This window comes from Schistocerca piceifrons, chromosome 1 (assembly GCF_021461385.2).
Source record: "Schistocerca piceifrons isolate TAMUIC-IGC-003096 chromosome 1, iqSchPice1.1, whole genome shotgun sequence".
Taxonomy (NCBI): Eukaryota; Metazoa; Arthropoda; class Insecta; order Orthoptera; family Acrididae; genus Schistocerca; species Schistocerca piceifrons.
The window spans coordinates 70,288,891-70,312,874 of record NC_060138.1 but is presented as its reverse complement, the minus strand read 5'-3'; the positions used below and the strand labels follow the sequence as shown (position 1 = coordinate 70,312,874).

Genomic DNA, 23,984 nt, shown 5'->3' with positions numbered 1-23,984 from the left:
TTTTCCTGTAGGCAGTATCTATCTTACCCCTTGTGAGATAAGCCTCTACATCCTTACATTTGTCCTCTAGCCATTCCTGCTTAGCAGTTTTGCACTTCCTGTCAATCTCATTTTTGAGACGTTTGCATTCCTTTTTGCCCGCTTCATTTACTGCATTTTTATATTTTCCCCTTTCATCAGTTAAATTCAATATTTGTTCTGTTACCCAAGGATTTCTACTAGCCCTCGTCTTTTTACCTACTTGTTCGTCTGCTGCCTTCACTACTTCATCCCTCAGAGCTACCCATTCTTCTTCTACTGTATTTCTTTCTCCCATTCCCGTCAATTGTTCCCTTATGCTCTCCCTGAAACTCTCTGCAACCTCTGGTTTAGTCAGTTTATCTAGGTCCCATCTCCTTAAATTCCCACCTTTTTGCAGTTTCTTCAGTTTTAATCTACAGTTCATAACCAATAGATTGTGGTCAGAGTCCACGTCTGCCCCTGGAAATGTCTTACAATTTAAAACCTGGTTCCTAAATCTCTGTCTTACCATTATATAATCTGTCTGATACCTTTTAGTATCTCCAGGGTTCTTCCATGTATACAACCTCCTTTCATGATTCTTGAACCAAGTGTTAGCTATGATTAATTTATGCTCTGTGCAAAATTCTACCAGATGGCTTCCTCTTTCATTTCTTACCCCCAATCCATATTCACCTACTATGTTTCCTTCTCTCCCTTTTCCTACTCTCGAATTCCAGTCACCCATTACTATTAAATTTTCGTCTCCCTTCACTACCTGAATAATTTCTTTTATCTCATCATACATTTCATCAATTTCTTCATCACCTGCATAGCTAGTTGGCATATAAACTTGTACTACTGTATTAGGCGTGGGCTTCGTGTCTATCTTGGCCACAATAATACGTTCACTATGCTGTTTGTAGTAGTTTACCTGCACTCCTATTTTTTTTATTCATTATTAAACCTACTCCTACATTACCCCTATTTGATTTTGTATTTATAACCCTGTATTCACCTGACCAGAAGTCTTGTTCCTCCTGCCACCGAACTTCACTAATTCCCACTATGTCTAACTTTAACCTATCCATTTCCCTTTTTAAATTTTCTAACCTACCTGCCCGATTAAGGGATCTGACATCCCATGCTCTGATCCGTAGAACGCCAGATGGAAGTGATGTGACATGTATATAAAACCCTCTGATGACAGAATAGCACTGCCTCAGACACCACCAAATTACGTTTGTGTTTATTAATTCAATTCCTCTTCAAATTTTGTCTACTGATAAGAAGAGCAGTAGACATTTCTTTGTGCATATCAATACCTGAGCAAATAACATACTTGTATATGATCAGCAATACATAACGTCTCCTGCTGTTCGTCTAAGTTCATTGCTAAATTACTGCTGTCCCTGTCTGTATAACTGTCATGTTATAACAAACTTGCTGTTTACTTTAATCTGGTATGCTCATCTTGATTCATAAAAAAATATTCATACTCAACATTCCCGAAAGAAAAGAGTTGTCAAATGAAATCAAGCAACAAGTGCAGAAAAGGCAAAAGTTTCAAGGAAATTTTACTGGGAATTTGATAAAATATACTGCACTAAACAAAACTATCTGTTTAGGACAACGTGTGTGGTGGTCCAATGAAAATCTGATAAAAGGAATAACTGAAAACAATGAAAATATGAAGAACACACAGGACATTCTGATGGGTAAATAATAGTTAGTAATTAAGAAAAGAGTGAGTTTGAAACATGCACATTTCTTTTGACATCCTAGATATTCTCAACAGAAAATGAGTTCAGAGGACTGGTGATCAGTCCAGCACATTCATGTCCCTAAATAGGCTATCAAAGTGTTGGCACCATAATGGAGCAGTGGGGAGCGACAGTGCCTTGCTGAATTTATAGCAGCTATCGCTGACCTCTAAGAATTAATGTCAGACATACCAGGAAGGTGATTTTTGTCCCATATTAAATTTGAATATGAGAGCACCGACAGTCTGAACTTTGCCCTCCAACTGGCATGTACCTCCTACACTTACACCCATACTCTAAAAACCATTGTCAAGTGTATTTCACAGGGTACTTCCCATTGTACCACATACTAGGGGAATGATCACTTACGTGCACTTGTGTACACAGTGGTTAGTCTAATTTTATCTTCATGAGCTCTATGGGTGCAATATGTAGCAGGTTTTAGTGTATTAATAATCACCTACAGTCAATTCTTGAAACATTGTAAATAGGCTTTTACAAGATAGTTTGTGCCTACCAACGAAGTTTTACATCTCCATGATGCTCTCCCAAGAGTCAAAAGAATCAGTGACTATTCAAGTGCCATTCTTTATCTGCTTTTAGTTTTATGTGGTACAGGCCCCAAACATTTGAGCAATATTCTAGCTTGGGTTGCACAGGTATTCATAAGGAATCTAATTCATAGACTTATTGTTTTTTCCAAGTATTCTCCTAATAAACTGAAGTCTGCCACCTGCTTTATCCATGACAGAGCCTATGTAACTATTCAGTTTCATACCTCTAAAAATTTTTACTCCAAGATATATGTATAAGCTGATCGTTCTAACTGCAACTCACTGATTGGTAGCTGCACCGTACTAAACTTTTTTCTTTTATAAAATGCAAAATTTTACATTTCTGTACATTTGAAGCAAGCCGCCAATCTTTGCACCACTTTCAAAACTTATTGGGATCTGACTGAATACCTGTGCAGCATTTTTCAAACAGTACTTCAAACATTACCTGCAATGCTGTTAATATTTAAGGGGCAATCGGAAAGTTTCGATCTGAGGGCACTGCTGCAGCATATATGCAACATAGCAAGACCCCAATGTGGTTATATACACACCGACTTGTAGGCAAGGGATTTGAGTGGCATTTGTGTCTTTCCGATGTACATGCGGTGAATGTGGAAACGTTAATTATAGCAATATTATCACCAAATGTGTCCAAACAGGACTAATGTGCTGTTATTCTTTTCTTGTCTGCTGAAGACCAAACACCGGTAGTCACCCATCAAAGAATGAAGAATGTGTAGAGGGCAGAATGTCTACTGAAAACCAGTGCTGTAGAATGGTGTGCCAAGCTCCATGTTGGTCATGATTTGACACGAGATGTCAATCAATCTGCCAGTCAAGCCCCCCATATGGAAAATGTCAAGTTGGAGATACTGTAGCACCTGCTGTATGGTCCTGACCTTGTGGTTATCAAGCCTTCTGTCCCTTAAAAAAGGCCTTGAAGGGTTGATGATTCTTGTTGGATGAGGATTTTCAGCAGGAAGTTACAGACTTCTTTGCGCAGCTGAACATGATGTTTTGCCAAATGGGTATCTTCAGCTTGTTGAGTTGGTGAGATGATTGCTTCAATAATCACACTGATTTTGCCTGACTGGTATACGAATTTTGGACTGTACAACAGGAGGATAGTCCCGTCAAATATTGCAGAACACTGGTAGCATCCTATGGATAAAGGCTGTGACAGAATTTGAAGACTGTTTTTAACTTTTCTGCACCAAATGGAGAGCAAGCAGCTACTGTAGCTTATCTTCAATTTAAAAATAAATGGTACATTTGGATTGCCGTCCATGATCCATAATAAATGTCTGATATATAGTAGCCAAAGAAATGGCTACCATCTGGAAGTGTCCACCCAGAACGACTTAAAATGGAACTGACTGAAAATGAAGTTGTGATAGGACGAGAAAATTCACTTATTGATTCTGAATCAGATTTGGAAGGTGGAACTGACAAGAAACTGCAGTGAACTTACCAAACATTAGAGAAGAATTGAAGATTTCTCAATTTTTTGCCGAAGAAGATAATGATTTGAAGCTAAATAATTTAGCAGTAAATGCAACAACTCACTGAATAGTAGGGGCACTGAGTCATCAACATGTACACAAAAAAGATTGAAAATTCACTATCAGACAAATCCCCTTTCAAGCTACAGTCCACACACACACACACACACACACACACACACACACAGACACACACGCATCTCTATTGAGCCAAGTGAATACACAATGCTGGGACTGCAGTTCTGAATATAGATTGGGGGTAGAGGGGTTGTGCCAGGTGGACTGGGTGAGGAGAGAAGGGTGGTGGTCAGCAGGAGGGAAGTTTGGGGGAGGGTAATTGGCAGCTCAGAAGGAGAGGAAGCAAGTACACAGGATAATATTAATACGAGAGGGAGGACAGCAGGTGGACAGGATATGCATGTGGAGCAGCAGCAGATGCACTATGTAGAAATTCAGGAAGGAGACACAGCATGTGTATGGGACAGAAATGTGGGAGGGAGACGCAACAGATGCAAAGGATAGGAATGCAACACACGGGTACAGCCACCGATCAGTTTGAGCAATGAACAGTGACCTGAGGTGGAAGAGTGGATCTGGAGGATGAGGTGCAGTCTGAGTGAAGTTGGGGTTCTGAGACAGTTGTTTATTGGAGACTAAGGTCAGATGGATTACAGAAACAACGGATGCATTTCAGGGACAGCTCCCCTCTAGGTAGTACAGAAAATCTGGTGCTGGGGAGAAGGATTTCTATGGCACAGCCTGCAAAGCAGCCATTTTAATCAAGCACATTGTGCTCAGCAGCGTATTCTCTCAATGGGTGGTCAACTCTGCTCTTGGCCAAGTTGGCTGTGGCCATTGATTCAGGCTAACAGTTGGTTGACGACCACACCTACATAAATTACTGAGCAGAAATTGCAGCAGAGCTAGTATGTGACATGGCTGCATTCACATGCGGGCCTGCCTCTGAAGGGATAGGGTAAGCCTGTGACAGGATTGAAGCAGGATGTGATGGGTGGGTAAATCAGACATATCTTGCACTCAGGTTGTTCTTCCACAGGGATATGATGCGTGTGGCAAGATGTTGGGGATGAGTGCGGCATAGGAATGGAACGGAATATTGTGTAGGTTGGGCGGGCGGCAGAACACTTTAGAAGAGAATTGTGAGTGAGAAATTTCTCATTTCTGGGTACAATGATAGATAGTAAAAGTCCTGGTGAAGGACATGATTAAGTTGTTCCACTCCGGAATGATACTAGGTGATGGAGGAGGGGTCGCCTCGTTTCACCAGGTTCTTGATGGTGGAAGAATGAAAAAAAGGGGGGGGGGGATATATGAGGATAGGGTGGGAGAACTATGCAACTTAGATTTGGTGGATAGTGCCTGTTTGTGAAGGCCATAGTGAGACCTGCAGCATACTGGGCAAAGGAAATATCATCACTGGAGAAGTCCTAGCCACCAGTTTCCAGACTATATGGGATTGATTTTTTGGTCTGGAAGGGATGACAGCTGCCAAAATGCAGGTACTGTTAATGTTTAGTGGACCTGATATAGATAGAAGTATGGATGGTGCCATCATGAGCTGGAGATCAACATCAAGGAAGATGGCACACTGGGCTGATGATGACCATGTGAAACAAATGAGAGAGAAGGTGTTAAAGTTGTGGAGGAATGAGGACATTGTGTGATTGCACTGGGGTCCATATCAGGGAAGTATCTTCAGTGAAAATGAAACAAACTTGGTGTTTGGGGTTTTTAGATCCTAAGAAGATAGTGCATACGAGGGAGGCATGCAGGTGCCCATGGCTGTGTTGCGGGTTTTTATGTATATTTTCCCCTCAAAAGAAAAGAAGTTATTTGTGAGTATGTAATTATATCTAAAAACACAGATGATGTGACTTACCGAACGAAAGTGCTGGCAGGTCGATAGACACACAAACAAACACAAACATACACATGAAATTCAAGCTTTCGCAACAAACTGTTGCCTCATCAGGAAAGAGGGAAGGAGAGGGAAAGACGAAGGGATGTGGGTTTTAAGGGAGAGGGTAAGGAGTCATTCCAATCCTGAGAGCGGAAAGACTTACCTCAGGGGTAAAAAAGGGGTATACACTCGCGCGCACACACACACACACACACACACACACACACACACACACACACACACATCCATCCGCACATACACAGACACAAGCAGACATTTGTAAAGGCAAAGAGTTTGGGCAGAGATGTCAGTCGAGGCGGAAGTACAGAGGCAAAGATGTTGTTGAAAGACAGGTGAGATATGAGCGGCGGCAAATTGAAATTAGCGGAGATTGAGGCCTGGCGGGTAACGAGAAGAGAGGATATACTGAAGGACAAGTTCCCATCTCCGGAGTTCTAACAGGTTGGTGTTAGTGGGAAGTATCCAGATAACCCGGACAGTGTAACACTGTGCCAAGATGTGCTGGCCGTGCACCAAGGCATGTTTAGCCACAGGGTGATCCTCATTACCAACAAACACTGTCTGCCTGTGTCCATTCATGCAAATGGACAGTTTGTTGCTGGTCATTCCCACATAGAAAGCTTCACAGTGTAGGCAGGTCAGTTGGTAAATCAAGTGGGTGCTTTCACACGTAGCTCCGCCTTTGATCGTGTACACCTTCCGGGTTACAGGACTGGAGTAGGTGGTGGTGGGAGGGTGTATGGGACAGGTTTTACACTGGGGGCGGTTACAAGGGTAGGAGCCAGAGGGTAGGGAAGGTGGTTTGGGGATTTCATAGGGATGAACTAAGAGGTTACGAAGGTTAGGTGGACGGCGGAAAGACACTCTTGGTGGAGTGGGGAGGATTTCATGAAGGATGGATCTCATTTCAGGGCAGGATTTGAGGAAGTCGTATCCCTGCTGGAGAGCCACATTCAGAGTCTGATCCAGTCCCGGAAAGTATCCTGTCACACGTGGGGCACTTTTGGGGTGGTTCTGTGGGAGGTTCTGGGTTTGAGGAGATGAGGAAGTGGCTCTGGTTATTTGCTTCTGTACCAGGTTGGGAGGGTAGTTGCGGGATGCGAAAGCTGTTTTCAGGTTGTTGGTGTAATGGTTCAGCGATTCCGGACTGGAGCAGATTCGTTTGCCACAAAGACCTAGGCTGTAGGGAAGGGACCGTTTGATGTGGAATGGGTGGCAGCTGTCATAATGGAGGTACTGTTGCTTGTTGGTGGGTTTGATGTGGACGGACGTGTGAAGCTGGCCATTGGACAAGTGAAGGTCAACGTCAAGGAAAGTGGCATGGGATTTGGAGTAGGACCAGTTGAATCTGATGGAACCAAAGGAGCTGAGGTTGGAGAGGAAATTCTGGAGTTCTAACCGCCCCCGGTGTAAAACCTGTCCCATGCACCCTCCCACCACCACCTACTCCAGTCCTGTAACCCGGAAGGTGTACACGATCAAAGGCAGAGCCACGTGTGAAAGCACCCACGTGATTTACCAACTGACCTGCCTACACTGTGAAGCTTTCTATGTGGGAATGACCAGCAACAAACTGTCCATTCGCATGAATGGACACAGGCAGACAGTGTTTGTTGGTAATGAGGATCACCCTGTGGCTAAACATGCCTTGGTGCATGGCCAGCACATCTTGGCACAGTGTTACACCGTCCGGGTTATCTGGATACTTCCCACTAACACCAACCTGTCAGAACTCCGGAGATGGGAACTTGCCCTTCAGTATATCCTCTCTTCTCGTTACCCGCCAGGCCTCAATCTCCGCTAATTTCAATTTGCCGCCGCTCATACCTCACCTGTCTTTCAACAACATCTTTGCCTCTGTACTTCCGCCTCGACTGACATCTCTGCCCAAACTCTTTGCCTTTACAAATGTCTGCTTGTGTCTGTGTACGTGCGGATGGATGTGTGTGTGTGTGCGCGAGTGTATACCCCTTTTTTCCCCCTGAGGTAAGTCTTTCCGCTCCCGGGATTGGAATGACCCTCTCCCTTAAAACCCACATCCTTTCGTCTTTCCCTCTCCTTCCCTCTTTCCTGATGAGGCAACAGTTTGTTGCGAAAGCTTGAATTTCATGTGTGTGTATGTGTTTGTTTGTGTGTCTATCGACCTGCCAGCACTTTCGTTCGGTAAGTCACATCATCTGTGTTTTTAGATATATTTTTCCCACGTGGAATGTTTCCCTCTATTATATGAGTATGTAATTAGCTGGATGTATACGGAATGAAGTGGTAGTTTTGGAATTTGGAGGAGGGAGATGTTGCACAGGAATGTAGCATCAACAATGATGAGTAGGGGCCTAGGTGGTACTAGGGCGGGCATGGTTTGAAAGTCAATGACGAAAATGTTTGTATTTCTAATATGAGACGTTAGGCTACTCCAAATTGGATGGAGGTATTGGTCGAAAAGGGCAGTAATTCTTTCAGTGGGATCACTGCAACTAGCTACAATTGGGTGTTCATGATTGTTAGGTTTACCAGTTTTGGGAGGTTACCATTAGCAGGAGGAGGGAGATTGATTTTGGGGGAGGGAGAGATTCTAGGATTAGCCAAAGGATTTGACTAGGGGTTATGCTAGATTTCTTGGATGGAATCACAGTTTGTTTGGGAGGAGGGGGGTTAGTAAGTGGGGGACTCAGATGGTGGATATCTTCTGTCACGTAATCACTGTAATTCATCGTGACAATGGGGAAGGGTTTCTGTGCAGGGAGGATGATTATACCAGGATCTGTCTTGAGGTTGTGGATGGCCGTTCTTTCTTCTACTGACAGGTTTATTGGGAACGGACCTGTGGAAACGTAATTAAGTCAAGTTGGAGGTAATAAATTCTTGGAAGGTAACCAGTAGGTAGTTCTTTGTGTGTGTGTGTGTGTGTGTGTGTGTGTGTGTGTGTGTGTGTGTGTGTGTGCGTTCTGAAATAAAGGCAATTTTCAAAAGATTCTCTTAGGCATCTGTGGATATTTTTAATTGATTGTTTTCAATGCCACAATGGGAAATCTTCCAAATTGCAATAAACTGTCTGGTGAAATGGTAGAAGAAAACAGGTTCCAAAAAGTAATCTAAATTCAATAAAAAGCACATCTGTCCAATAAGTGACAAAGAAATGGAGCAATAAATGTTTCTGGATTTGATGTTATTATATTTTATTTGTGCATCCTTTTATTCACAAAAAACAAATATTTTTATTGGTGTAAATGAATAATAATTTTACCTACACTGGTTATCCGTCATCTGAATGAATTTTGTCCAACTCTAACATTACATCTGAGCTCAGAACATGTTCTAGGATTCTAGAACAAATGTATGTCAAGGATATTGAGGATCACTTGTGCCCCCCTTCATGTAGTCAGCCATGACCTGTACTTTCTTCCATTATTGGGCACAGTTCTCTTTTCAAGGGACCTATGATAGATTATGGTTAACAGAAGGGTTGATGCAATTGCACATTCTGTAGAGAATGATAGTGTCTCCGTCAGGCCACTGAGCCTTTTTAATTTTAGCAGTTTCTCAACGTCACTGGTGTTATCTATATTACTCACCTTTCCAGTGGCATGAGACTTGAATGGGATTTACCTTTGCAAAGGATAATTTGAATGAAGCTCAGCACTTCTGCTTTTGTTTTGCTACCCTGAATTTTAGTTTGTCTTGTCCATGAGTGCCTGAGCACTAACTTTGAAGCCACTAACAGCCTTTACATACAATATTCTGCCATGAATAATCTGACAAACTGAATTTTTCCATGCTTTAGGCAACCAACAGTGGTGTGTCTGCACTGTTAATTTCCATGACCTGCAACATTCAGTTAGCAGAGTTTCTCAATGTGGCATCTTTACTCCATAGGAGGACCAGGTTCTGCATGGCACTTGTAGCATTAGACTGCTAAGTGGACTACTGTACTGTGGCCTATCTGCTACTGCACTCTGACAGCCACGTCAAACATGTGTAGATAACCACACCAATTAAGCCTGGGGCAGTGAAAACAAATCAACACTTCTTAATAGACCTTTCCTCGGTGATCTGTAAAAGTATTGTGCTTCTACGTCTTTTTGAAGATATACTCTGATCAAATGCAATGAGACCTTGTGCACTGCTCATCCAGTGTGTGTCTATGAGTCAGACGGCTGGTACAATGTATGAGTGCATCACAGTTAAACATCTTACTAAACTATTCCATTAATTCATGTGATACTTGTTGGAGGTAACAGCATTTCTGTATTTAGTTCAATTGTCGCGTGTACTCGCTTTTTACCTACTAGTAAAATAAATGGATGCTTGAGTTTCTGTAATTTGTTGTTATCAAAGAACGATTGGCTGATGTCTTACCTCTCTTTCTGAATTCAGCTGATGAATATCAGCAGGAACAATGCAGGTTGAAGAATGATTTCCTATGTCTGCTATACTGAAGAACTCTGTGAAAAAGCAGAAATGCATGTTTTTTAATACTACAACTTGTCAGTGCTTTAAACAGGAAGCATAAATGAAAGAATAATTACATACATTCATTTTTCTGACCATACTTCCCCGAATCCAATGCTGAGAATATAACACGATTATAATTGCTGTTATCTAAACATGTGTCATACGTCACTCACTAATATTTTTCACAAATACAATATAAAAATATATGCTTTGTATAGAGTTACACTCATGTTAACAATAATGTGTGATGCTGGAAACAAAAACTACAAAGAACCATATGGAATTAATTAACACACTGCAGATGGCTCCCCGAGTTTACTCATGTTTCGCATGCCATCTGTTACGGATGGATCTCAAGATAAATCATTTTCTACAATCTGTCTGTGGATGTCATCTGCTGTGATATATTTTAACTACTTCTACTACACTGGTGGCCATTCAAAATGTAACACCAAGAAGGACCCGAGCAAAGATCACATATGACTGAAAATATAGCACCACGTGAAGTGAGGAAGATGATGTAGTCAGTATTTGCTGGCTATAACTGCTGCTACCCACCTTGGCATTGAATCAAAGAGGCTCTGGATGTGTCGTTGGGATATAGCAGTCTGTTTCCACATATTGCCAAAGTTGATCTGGTGTATCCTGGGCCAGTCGTAATGCAATCATTGACCAGATGTATCTTGTTCCAATGTGGGGCCATCAGAAAGCTCTGAAGGTACAGGATGACGACAGGCTCCAACACTTCAGTTTAGTGTACAGGCAGTGCGTACTAAGGGGATCCCGAAGTGGTATCCAATACCACCCAAACCATAATATTGGGTGCAGGACCGGTATGGTGGTGCATAAGGCAGCAGTTCAGAAGTCTCTCACCATGACGTCTCCATACGCTAACTCAACCATTGTGGTAGTGCAGGCAGAATTGGGATCTGTTGGTACCGCTCGGTTGTCCATGTCCATCGTTCATCGCACCATTGCTGGTGCAAAATGCCTGTGGCATTGACTCAGTGGTAAACACAGTAATGGACACCTTGCAGACAGTCCATTCTGCTGCAAACAATGGCGAATGGTATGTACAGACAATGCTTGTTGCGGCAAGAGACCAAATTTGTTGTGATGTGGCAGCGTGATCCATCACTGCCACACGCAGAATATGTCTTGTCATCACATGTAGCGGTGCTATGAGGTGGGCGCAATCGGTCCCTTCGATCACTGATTTCTCTGAAGGATAATCTGCAATCCCTATAGGCAACTGTTCTTTCTCGGTCGCATACCAAAACATGCTCAAAAGATGCTCACTCTCTTCTATGAAGCGTACGGCGTTTGCAGGTGGCGCTAGTGGCTTCCGTGACGTGCGCCTGCACTGGAGTGCTATTCATGTGCACCTCTCGTCGCCACAAATGCATGCTGCAAATTTCACCTGATTTAGATGCTCCCTTCAGGGCGTTGCATATTTGGTGGCCAGCAGTGTATTTAGGTGCATACACGAGTAGTCAATGTATCAAACTTGATCGCCTTCATGTACTTTTTGCTTATTTAGCATTCTGACTGTATTCTGATATTTCAAATAGTTATCTTTTTGTCTGGAAGTTCCTCTTGCTTTCAGAGATGGTCCTGTTCAGAAAAATGGACAAATCTGAAATCCTTTCAGAGGTTTTTGACAATGGCATGTTCCTAGTGAGAATAAAGATTGGGAGGATTGTGTGATATAATGGTTTTATGGTACTGAGGACAACTGCAACAACAATGACATCATTAGACCTGTAAAAAATGTATGGCAGCAGTGTTTGCAAGTGACTCAATAGTAACGATGAAGGTTCTGGTACCGCGAGCCGCGGAATTTGAATCCCTGCCAGACATCATGGACGTCGAAGACCCATAGAGGTCTCTGCACCATCGCGCCGTAAGCTGTGGCGGTGCGCGCCTCCTGGCCCGCATTTAGAGTGAGGGCGCCACAGTGGAACACATTAGCTAGGGCATAACCACCTATGGTAAACTAACATACGCAAACAGCGACAAACGTCGGTAAGCCCCTGCATATCAGCAACACTGACTGGCAACTACCAGCTGCTATTAGAGCCGACCAACAGGCCACAGCAGGGACACCGACAAGCTCACCCACAGACGCACGAACAATCTGCCAACACTCCCTCACACTGTGCCTCCGGTATATGACCTATCGGACACAAGACCGATAACAAACCTAACTGTTGCAGGTTGCAGGACGCTGAACGAGGACTCTGTACCAGCACCCAGCGCCAGCCGCCGAGCAGCACAAACGCACAACGTCAAGGTATCGACATGCATGATACCCACTACTAACAAAGCCTATCCTTGCACAACCTATCGCAGGCAGCAAGACAACCGCTACTGCTCTTGCTGCCCGACCTAACTTTCGCAGAGGTTTTTTTCCCTTGGCTCTTGCTTTGGCACTTTTTTTCCTCTGCCCTTCAAACCGCTACCCTTCGTCAGATTTCGACCAATCTATCTCCAGATGAGCGCGTATTAATGGTTAATCCTAACCAGACGTACACAAACATCGCAGTACCCACATCCTGCGACACCTCACTTTAGTGAATACTAACCCTTATGCAGAGATGGCAGTAGACCTTCTGTGTTGGCCATCATGCCGGTGTGGGCGTGGAGGGGCTCCACCTCTTATTATAAAAAAAAAAAAAAGTGGAACACGTGGTTGCAGCGGCCAATATCGGCGTCCCCGATAGAGTACTTAAGCGCCTGCCTGTCACTCAGCCTGCCAGTCTAATCTTGCGTACGTCTGTTGACACCTCACCTCGCGTTACGACAGCTTACTTTCTTGTTCTGTGTGAGTGGACGTGTTTGTTAGGTTTCCTTGTGACTCCGTTGTTCGATCTAGTTGTTGTTTGTTCTGTCCTTTGTTGGTCGTGTCCGTCCTCTCCTGTTGTGTTGTTGTTCGCGGGCCTCTCCGCGGGTCCTGCCGCGCTTTCTGTCATTGCTACCTTGCGAGCATCCCGGCCGCAGTTACAACATTTTGGCGACAAAGTAAACGGTGGTCACTGTTGGTATGGAGGCGAAGTTGGTCTGTCTGCTGGAGCAACAGCAGCAGCTCATGCAGCAGCAGCAGCAGCTCATGCAGCAGCAGCAGCAGCTCCAGTTAGACATCTTGCAAAAGTCGCTGCAGTTGCTAACAGACGAAGTCGATGCCCGGGACACGTTACCACAACAGCTTCAGAGTCCTCGGGTGTCCTATGCTTTCCCACGTCTGCCGTCGTTTCCAACCTTTAATGACACTAACGTGACTATGAAACCTACTTACATCGGCTGAAACAACATTTCACGGCTTTTCAAGTCACGGACGACATCTTGCAGCAGTCGTTGTTTTTGTCTAGGGCCTCCCCGCACACGTTCTTTCTTTTTCACAAGTTGGTACCGTTGTCCGATCCTGTGGCTCTCTCTTTCCAGGAGATCTGCCTTTTGCTGACAAACTATTATTCCCAACGCTACCATGTGGTCGCCTCTTGGCTGGAGTTCCACTAGTACCATAAACAGCCTGGTCAATCGTATCGTTCCTGAGTCACAGACTTGCAGAGTCTCAGCCATTGATGCGATTTTACGTGCACCAATCAGCAGTGTAAGGCTTTCTATGCAGACTCCCTGAACTGAGATGTGGTGATTCAGCTGGCTCCCGATCCTGAGGTCCGTATTGTGGCGTTGAAACTCGACAACCCCTCCTTGGAAGAGATTCTCCGCATTGCCCACTCCTTTGAAATTGCTCAAACGGCTAACAAGTGTCTTATGGCGTGACCGCAGGTGGCGGCGAACGCGGCGTCACAGCAGGTTCCACTCTCGCGATGTTGATGTGGCCCGGCCGACAGAGGCCAGCGCCATCGGGATTCCTCGTTGTCCGATGTCTCTATGGCATCGGCGCCTTCGGTTGCCCCTCGTTGCTGGTCGCACGGCCCACTTCCATCTTGCCCACAGTGCTTTACTGCACATTCGCGGGCTGATTGTCCCCACCGCTGGAAAACGTGCACGCTGTGTAACAAGGAGGGCCACATACGATTGGTTTGTCGTAGTCGCTCGACTCGCTCCAGTCCTGCCCCTCCTGGGCCTCAAGATACAGTCCATGCTCTGCAATCGGTTGTCCCACAGAACGACCCGTCAGCACGGAAGGTTTTCCTCACACTCCGTTTTCACTGAGGATGTCAGTTTTCAGGTCGACACTGGGGCCAGTCTCCCTGATTAATATGGCAACATATACCCGGCTGGGCTCTCCTGCGTTGTCGCCTCCCTCTCGCCATTTGGTCGCCTACGGAGACGGTTCTACTCCCCTTCGTGGGCAGTTTGTTGTCCAGGCGACATACAAGCATGTTCCCCGGCTCCTTGTCGCCGACCATCTGTCGGCTTCAAATATATTTGGCCTGGATGCGTTTCAACTGTTTGGCTTTTCAATTATCAATGAAGTTAAGGTCGTTTCCAAGGCTGTTCCCTTTCAGGACTTGGACGATCTGTGCTCCGCTTTTGCGTCGTCGTTTTCACCGGATCTCGGATATGCTTCCGGCTTTCAGGCGCACATCACCCTACGGCCGGATGCACAGCCTCGCTTTTTCCGGGCCCAGCCCCTTCCGGTGACCTTATGGCCAGCGGTCAAGCAGGAATTTGATCGGCTCCAGGCCACTGGCGTGCTGGAGCCTGTCACTTACAGTGCATGGGCGACACCACTGGTGGTCATACGGAAACCCAATGGGTCCCTTCAGCTGTGTGGGACTTCGGCACTACAGTCAATGCTCAGTCCCTCGTTGACACCCCATTCCCCGACAGGAAGACCTTCTTGTCCAGCTTGCCGGAGGAGAGTATTTTTCCAAGATCGACCTGGCTGAGGCATACCACCAGTTGCCGAATCTCAGAACCTCATGGTTAGCAACACGCCTTTCGGATTGTATAAGTACAAGCGCCTTCCCTTTGGTGTGTCTTCGGTGCCGGCCATTTTCCAGCGATTCCTGGAGCAGCTTACACAACCTATCCCTGCCTGTGTGAATTATCTGGATGACATCTTGGTAACCGGGTATTCCCGCCAGGAACATTTGCAAAACCTCAACACCTTATTTCACGCTCTGCAGCCTGCTGGTTTACGCTGTTGGCTGGACAAGTGTTGTTTTCCAACTGGAATTGGAATACTTAGGCGACTGGCTTAGCAAAGATGGCATTCACCCTTTGGGTCGTAATGTCGTGGCCATTGAGGCCCTTCCTCGTCCCAAAGACTTATCTGAACTCCAGGTGTTTTTGGGCAAGGTTACTTATTACTTAAAGTTCTTGCCCCATGCTGCCTCCGTTGCTCAACCCTTCAATCACTTGCGTCACAATGGGGTACCTTTTGATTGGACCCCTGCCTGTGACCACGATTTTCTCCACTTAAAGGAAATGCTCTAGTCTGCCCCTTGTCTTACTCCCTTTTCTCTGGACCGCCCCTTGGTTGTGGCGGCTGATGTGTCGGCATACGGCATTGGGGCCGTCCTTGTGCACCGGGATGCCAATGGCTCCACAGCCCATCGCTTATGCCTCTAAGACGTTGACCCCAGCACAACGCAACTCCTCCCAGATTGAAAAGGAGGCTCTGGCGATCTCGTGTTCGCTGTCCAAAAATTTCACACCTATCTCTTTGGGGCAAAGTTCCCCTCCTGACGGACCATAAACGCTTGGTTACACTTTTCGGACCCCACTCTCACCTTCCAGAGTGGATGGCTCAACGTCTCCAGTGCTGGGCATTGTTTTTACGTAATTAAGCTTACACCATCCGGTATAAGCCCACTGCCCAATATGCTAACACGGACGCTTTGTCCCAGCGGGCCCTGCCTTTGACTAACAGGAGGTCCTCTGCTTTCACATTGATTCTGCCCACCGGGATGTGCTGGATGGTCTGCCTCTTATGGCTGCTTACATTGCTGTGGCTACCCGCCGCAGTCCTGTCTTGCGGCAGGTTCTCAACTATGTGGTCCACGGGTGGCCGTCCTACGTCACTCGTCGGATGCAGTTTGATTTCAGCCCCTGGTGCCACCTGTCCCACAGGCTCTCCATGGTCGATGATGTCCTTCTGTTGGCCACGAAGTCAGATGCCCATGGGGTGGTCAACCCTCTGGCATTGCGGCTTCGGGTGCTCAGTTTGTTACACCGTGGGCACTGGGGTATGTCCTGTATTAAGGTTTTGGCTCGCGGCATGTGTATTGGCCCGGCATCGATGGCTATATTGAGCACCTAGTCCATGGGTGCACTGTCTGTGCGCATCACCAGGCGAGTCCCCCTCAGTCATTTGCACCCTGGCCTGTGCCTCGCCAGCCCTGGGATCGCATCCATATCGATTTTGCGGACCATTTTTTGGGGTCCATGTGGTTACTCATTGTTCATGCCTACTCCAAATACCCAAGGCAGGTTGGACACCTGCCACGGTCGTCATGGCCCATGGGCGGCATGTGACGTCGGTGCAGACATCGAAAGGCTTGGAGCGCCGCCATCATAATCAGCTCCTCCTGCGTGCCGCCACAGGACTCGTGCCGCCGCCTCTGTCCCTACCTCCTTCAGGTAAGGACGTGGTCCTCGAGTCACCATCCCTGCCCCCAATTGCCGTCTCCCCGAGGGCCTGCTGCCGGCCCTCTCTGCCTCTGGGTGGATCCGTGCCTCCCTCCCCCGCCCTGGACTCTGGATTGCCTGTCATGGATCAACTGATCAGTTGACTTCGTAGTAGCTGAGGAGACCTCCCTCTACCATCCTCCAAGGAAGCCATGGGTCTGAAGATGGTTATATAAATATAACCGAAACCGGTCACCTATGTTATTGAGACATAAGCGTTGGGATCAAGACTGAACTTTAATTAAAATATACAAGACAGGAGCTACAGAGATGCGGAATGAAATGCTTTTGGCCATCAAGAGAGTAATGCATGAAGTCTTCAATGACTAACGTAGCAGAATTGTGTCACATGATCTTTCACAAAATCAGAAGACATTCTGGTCGCATGTAGAGGCTGTTAGTTACACTATGGTTTGTGTCCAGACACTGGTGGACGAGATGGAAATGCAATTGGGTACAGCAAAGCAAAAGCTGAAATGCTTAACTCTGTTTTGAAACGCTCCTTCCCAAAGGAAAACCCCGGGAGAACTGCCCTAATTCAATCCTTACACTGCTGAAAAGATGAATGAAATAAGTATTAGTGTCAGTGGCATTGAGAAACAGCTGAACTGGTTAAAATTTATAAAGCATCAGGCCCCGATGCAATCCATATCGGACTCTATATTGAATTTGCGGCCAAGTTAGCACCTTTCTAAGCTATAATCTATTGTAGATGTCTTGACCAACAAACTGTGCCCACTAATTGTAAGAAAGCACAGGGAACACCTGTCTACAACAAGGGTAGTAGGAGTTATCCACAAAACTATTTTCTGGTATCTTTGGCATCGATTTGTCGTCGAATCTTGGAATATATTCTAGCTCAAACATAATGAGATATCTCGACCAAAATGAGCTCCTCCACGGTACCCAGCATGGATTCCGAAAACATTGATCATGTGAAACCCAATTCACACTTTTCTCGCAAAACATCCCAAGGCTTTGGATCAAGACAATCTGGTAGATGCAGTATTTCTTGATTTCTGAAAAGCATTTGATTCAGTACCACATCTATGCTTATTATCAAAGCAGAATTATGTGGGGTATCAAGGGAAATTTGTGACCAGATTGAGAATTTCTTGGATGGAGAGTCATTGACAGATGTGGAAGTAACTTTAGGTGTGCCCCATTAAAATGTATTGGGACCCATGCTGTTCATGTTAAATATTAATAACCTTATGGACAATATTACCAGCAACTGCCGACTTTTTGCTGATGATGCAGTTATCTATAATGAAATGCTTGCCTGAAAGAAGCTATTCAGTCAGATTTTGATAAGATTTCAAAGTGGTGCAAAGATTGGTGAGTTGCTTTAAATGTAAAGAAACATAAAATTGTGCACCTTACAAAACAAAAAAGTGCAGGATCCTATGCCTATAGTATTAGTGAGTCACGGTCTTAATTTGTCAGCTCATACAAATACCAGTCCACAACATTTTGCAGCGATATGAAAAGCAATGGTCGCACAGGCTGAGTCGTGGGTAAAGAAGGTGACAGACTTTTTGATTTATTGGTAGAATACTGGGGAAATGCAACTGTTCTACAAAAGTGATTACTTACAAATCACTTGTGCAACACATCCCACAATATTGCCCAAATATGTGGGACCCACACCAAATAATACTAACAGGTCATACTGAATGTATATGGAGAAGGGCAGCATGAATGGAAACAGGTTTGTTTGATATGTGGGAGAGAGCCACAGAGATGCTGAGGCAATTGAGGGATAGTGAGGATAAGATTAGATTTATTACAGCATGCATGGAGGCATTCAAACAATCATTCCTCTCACATTCCATAACTGAATGGTACAGGAAAAACCCTAATTATTGGTACAGCCATGCACTTTGAAGTAATTTGCAGAGTATAGATGTAGATGTAGATGTTTTCAGAATCCATGCCGGTTGGAATGGTGGACATAATTCTGTTCAATATACTTGATCAGGTTTGCACTCAGAACATGTCCTAAGATTTTACAACACATGGATATCAAGAAGGTACTCCAGCAGCAACAGCACTGTCCTCGCCTACACTGACTGCTACTGCCTTGTGGTATCATGGCGGGTATTCTTCATGTTTTACTGTCTCAGTTAATACGTAACACTAAACCAAATATCACGCTAGACTAATGTGGGACAGCTCAATTGAATGGGCATGTAAAATTCTGATGTAAAAATAATTTTGTTTGTAACGGGAAACAAACTGATGCTTTCTGTCGACAATGGGCTTCACGACTACTTAATGGTCAAAATTTGTTTGGGCTGACTCCAGCTTCACAGTGCAAAAACAAAATACCAGAGACAATGCATCTGATGACTCTTCACAAAGATACCTTCTATATACGGAAGGGCCCCTACACGATCAATGAAACCAACAGTAATCTCATTTGAAGTAACAAGCAGCATATCTGTTCCACTGCACTATTAGGCTGTCAGACAAAATTCATAAATATGAGATGAAAATAATAAATACGAATAACTGTTTATTGTTTACGACTGAGAAACACAAACTCAAAAAATTGCATTTTCAGTATATTTAAATTTAAGCTGTACTCAACACCACTTTCTTTATGCATATACATGGTGTTTCAGATTACTATTAAGACTGATATCCCAATGTACTGTACACTTCTGGGGCATTAATTTTTTGATATGCAATATTTACCACAATGTAAGTGCTACAGTAAACTGGGGCTCCAGAATCAGAATGTACTCCCCCCTCCCCCTTTTCAGTCTGGAGTGCAGCAATTGGTACCAATAATGACAGGGCAATGATTTCTGTTATGCCATAAATTGTGGTTATGTCACTAATGATATTGATGTTCACAGCATGAAATGACTGATGAGAGACATTAACATTCAATTATACATATTTTTAACAAAAGAGCAGCTACTGTATCCACTGTGAAGTAGACACAACTATGCAAAACATTTAAATAAAACAAGCAGCCAAGTTCTGTCATAATCGGTCCTATTTGCACATAGCCTAAGAAAAATGAGACACATCTTTATATGCATCCTTAATTCCATTATCTTCTTCTGACTGTCTAATGCGAAAATTATGACTTCAGCAACAGAATTATGAAATTAAGACACTAATCTCTTGCAAGATGAGCACTATTTCAATCCCAATGCTTCACATACACTAAACTCGTTGAACCACTACGCCATGACTAAATAAACCATTTACAAATCCAACGAAGTGTGTTCAAGTTTCATTCGATCCATTAATTTATCACTGTGACCTTCTTGCCTTATCAGTTTCTTTTAAATTCAATTATTTCTTTCACTTGAAGATTGACAAATTAATATATTTTTTTGGGAAGGTACCAGAGCTGTCCTGAGTACGTGAGGACTATGGAAGATCAACAACGTCTGCGAACCCTTGAAGAAATTTTCTTTCCCCAGCTTTGTAACTTTCTTCAGTAAGCAAAAGAAAAACCAAAGACATGTCAACATTGTAACTACTACTGTGATAATGCAATAAAATTATTTTACCTTCACACAGATGGCACTGGACCATGTGTGCGACGTCCTCCAATATAGTGTGCACTGTATTAGGTTCAGAGTTACTACCATCGTAAGTGGCATCTGAACTGTGCATACCATTAGCCAATCGTTTCCTCCTAAAAGGTCCACTCTCCAAATTCTTTCTTTTAGGTGTGTGAAGAGAGTCAATTCTTTTGGTCGGTGTTGTGGGTGATGCATGGATTATAACATTTCTGCTGATGAAATCATCTTCTTGACAATCATCCCTGTTTTGTGCATTTGCGGAATCTTCTAAACTTAGAAGATTTCTCCTACATACAGGATGCCTTCCTATAACATCCTGATTATCTGAAACCTTACTGCTGCTGCTTTTTACCTCTGAATCCGTGTACGCTCTAAGATAACTTCTTACAACTGCAGCAAACTTTTTGATTTCGTGACTCTGAAGGGACTCTTTTGTTGTTTGTTCATACAATCTTCGTAGTTCTGCAAAAGAATGAAATAAGTGGAATTAAAATTGCATTTTAGTCACTAGACACTCACTTGACAGTAAAAATTCACTTAAGAACAAATAAATAAAGTTAGAAAAGTAGAGACTACCAAGAAAATTTTTTTGCTAAGTTTTTTGCTTTGACCAATTTATTATGTACACAAATATCACTGTGTGATGGTTTGGATTCCATGTTAACCTGTTAGTTTTGAATGGGTAAGCCTCTTCTTACGATGGGTGAAAACAAGTACATCTTGAACATGACTACATGAAAAACAGTCAAATAACATTATTGCTGATGACTACTTCACTCATGTGATACTAGGAGTAACTTCAAACAGAAAAACAAAGTTTGAAAGCTCAGCTACAATGTTAAACTTATTAATCAGGGATAAAACTCTGTGGAACATGTGTGTCTTTTGATACTGTAGTATAGCTTTTTTTTTAATACCTTAAAAACGGAGAAAGTATTTCTGACTTAAGTTTTGACTCTAAAAATAGAGCATAACTTTTTTATGGCTGTTCAACAATCCCATACATTTGTAGCTTTTCATGATTTTTAGACCTTTTCTAAAATAAACTGCTGCGAAAAGACTGTAATTATGCAGTAGAAATTCCCTTAGCAGGCTACACTCATCTCTTATTTACAAAAGGCTGTACAGCCAGCTAGGCCTTCTTGTTGGCTGTTTGTAATCCTTCATTCCATTGGCTACTATCATCCTACCAAGAAATCTCTGCTGAAGTCAACTTCTTCAGGTTTGATTTCTACTGTTTAGAGGTCTTGTTTCATGTTTATATGCTAAGTCATTATGGTTTTGTGCTTTACATTGGGAAAAAAATATCATCCACGGCTTCTGCCATCAATTTGTTTGAAGTGATCAAAAAGTTCTGCCTTTTTTTGCAGCTCGGTTCTGTTGTTTCCTCTGTGTTTCTGTGGATTTATGTCTTGGCAACATATTCTTGTAACTAGATTTTAACGTAAGTGTACTGATTTGCAACTGTTTTCCTCAACTGCCTAAAGAAATCCTATTTATCAGGCCACCTTGGATCATCAGGTTTTAAATTACATATGCAGCCACTGGACACTGTTTTGGGACATGTATTTTCTTCTTCTTTCTTCTTCGCATATGGATCACTTAGGACCACACATAATCAACATTTGTTGGCCTTCCTTTTCACCCAGTATTCCTTCATAAACAACGAATGGACTAGCTTTTGTTGCGTAGACCATGTATGTCGGTTCGTTTTTCTCTCTTCTTCCTCAAAACCCCGTGTGTTTGTGATTTTTCTGATTTCATTTCTATCATGTAGATTTGAAGACCCTAATTCTCTCAGGTCTTTTTCCGTCTGTTTGTACCAGTTCGGTCTTGTAGTTTTGTTCTTTAAAAACGTATGGATTTTGTCCGTTAACATGTTTGAGTCCATTCTTTCTAAATTCCCCATGAATTGGATTCTTCTCATGCGCATTGTGTCTGTTATTTTGGAGATATTTTTATACATTTGTGCATTGGGTTTCGGGTAATGCACACCATCTTTAGTTCTTGGTCCTAGGATTTTACTCATTATTTTACATTCTTTCACTTCTAATTCCTCTTTTAGTGTTCTGTGTTGAAGGTTTAGTGTCTCAGATGCGTAGAGAGCTTCAGGTTTAATTACTGTTGTGTAGTGTCGTATTTTGCAGTTCCACGAGAGACTCTTTTTGTTGTAAATGTGTTTTGTTACTTGAAACGCCGTCTCCATTTTCTGGACTCTTGATCTGACAGATTTCTTTTCATTACAATTTTCTGCAATCCATTCACCTAAATATTTAAATTCTTTAACTCGAGAAATGTAGTTATTACCAATTTTGCGATCAGAAGGTGCATCTTTGATGTAAGCCATAAATTTTGTTTTTTCAAATGAAATTTGTAATCCTATTTTTTCTGCCTGCTCTTGTAATAATTCTAGCTGTTTCTGTGCATCAGTAATGTCTTGTGCGATCAGTGCCATGTCATCAGCAAATGCTAAACAGTCTAATTCTATGCCCTTATGTCTTGGTCCCAGTGTGTGTGCTGGTGCACCTGCTTTTCTCCATTCGCTAACAACTTTTTCAAGAGCACAACTGAAGAGCACTGGGGACAGTACATCCCCTTGTCATACTCCTGCGTCTATTTCAAATTCTGTGCTCAATTCTCCCATAAATTTTACTTTGGATTTGGTCTCTGTGAGTGTTTCTTTTATGATGTTTGTTGTCTTTTGATCTAGTCCAAATTCTACTAATACTTCAAAAAGGGATTCTCAGTCTATACTGTCATATGCTTTTTTAAAGTCGACAAACGTGATGATATAACTTTTGTTTGAAGTACTACGCAAATATTTCATTGAGTTTTTTAAGTTAAGGGTTTGCTCTTCGCATGATCAACCTATTCTGAATCCAGCTGAGGTTCTGATTGGTTTAGTAGGGCTTTAGACAGAATTTTGTATGTTATTGACCATAAAGAGATTCCACGATAGTTGTTGGGGTCTGTTTTACTTCCTTTTTTGTACAGAGGATGTATGATTGCTGTCTTCCAATCTGTGGGGATTTTTTCAGTTTTCAAGATTTCATGTATAATTTCTTTGAGTTTTGCAATAAGATTTACTCCTGCATTTTTCCATAATTCTGCGATGATTTGGTCTTCTACTGATGCTTTGTTATTTTTCAGTGACTGAATTATCTCTTTAATCTCCTGTAAACTTGGTGGCTTTGAGTCTGGGTTTCGTTATGTGTGATGGAACTCAAATTTTTCTGCAGGCTTTTCACAATTCAGTAATTTAGAAAAGTATTTTGCAAGAATTTCACAGTTTTCGGTGTTGGTATGGGCAATTTCCCCATGTTCATTTTTGAATTGGAGTGATGGAGGAGAGTACTTTGTTCATTTTTGTTTGAATACTCTGTAGAAATTTCGGGAATTGTTTTTCTTGAAATCATTTTCTATGTCTTGCAATTTTTTGTCTTCGTGTTGTTTACGGACTGTTCGTATTGCTTTTGTGACTGTTTCCCTGGTATCTTTGAGATCTTCCAGGGTCTTTTGATTTTTGTTGCACAACCAGTATTGCCATGCCTGTTGTCTGAGATTTATCAGTTGGTCACACTCATCTGTCCACCAAGGGTGTTTACGTGTTCTTGTTT

At 43.2% G+C, this 23,984-nt stretch overlaps 1 protein-coding gene across 1 annotated transcript in view; it reads right to left on the bottom strand.

The window, feature by feature from the left end:
- LOC124790801 overlaps positions 1 to 23,984 on the bottom strand; it is a 114,981-nt gene that overhangs the window by 4,082 nt on the left and 86,915 nt on the right. The window contains exons 9-10 of the mRNA XM_047257811.1: positions 20,353 to 20,829; positions 10,121 to 10,206 (exon numbers count right to left, since the gene is read on the bottom strand). Coding sequence (XP_047113767.1) covers positions 10,121 to 10,206; positions 20,353 to 20,829 — 563 coding nt within the window. The remainder of the gene's footprint in view (positions 1 to 10,120; positions 10,207 to 20,352; positions 20,830 to 23,984) is intronic.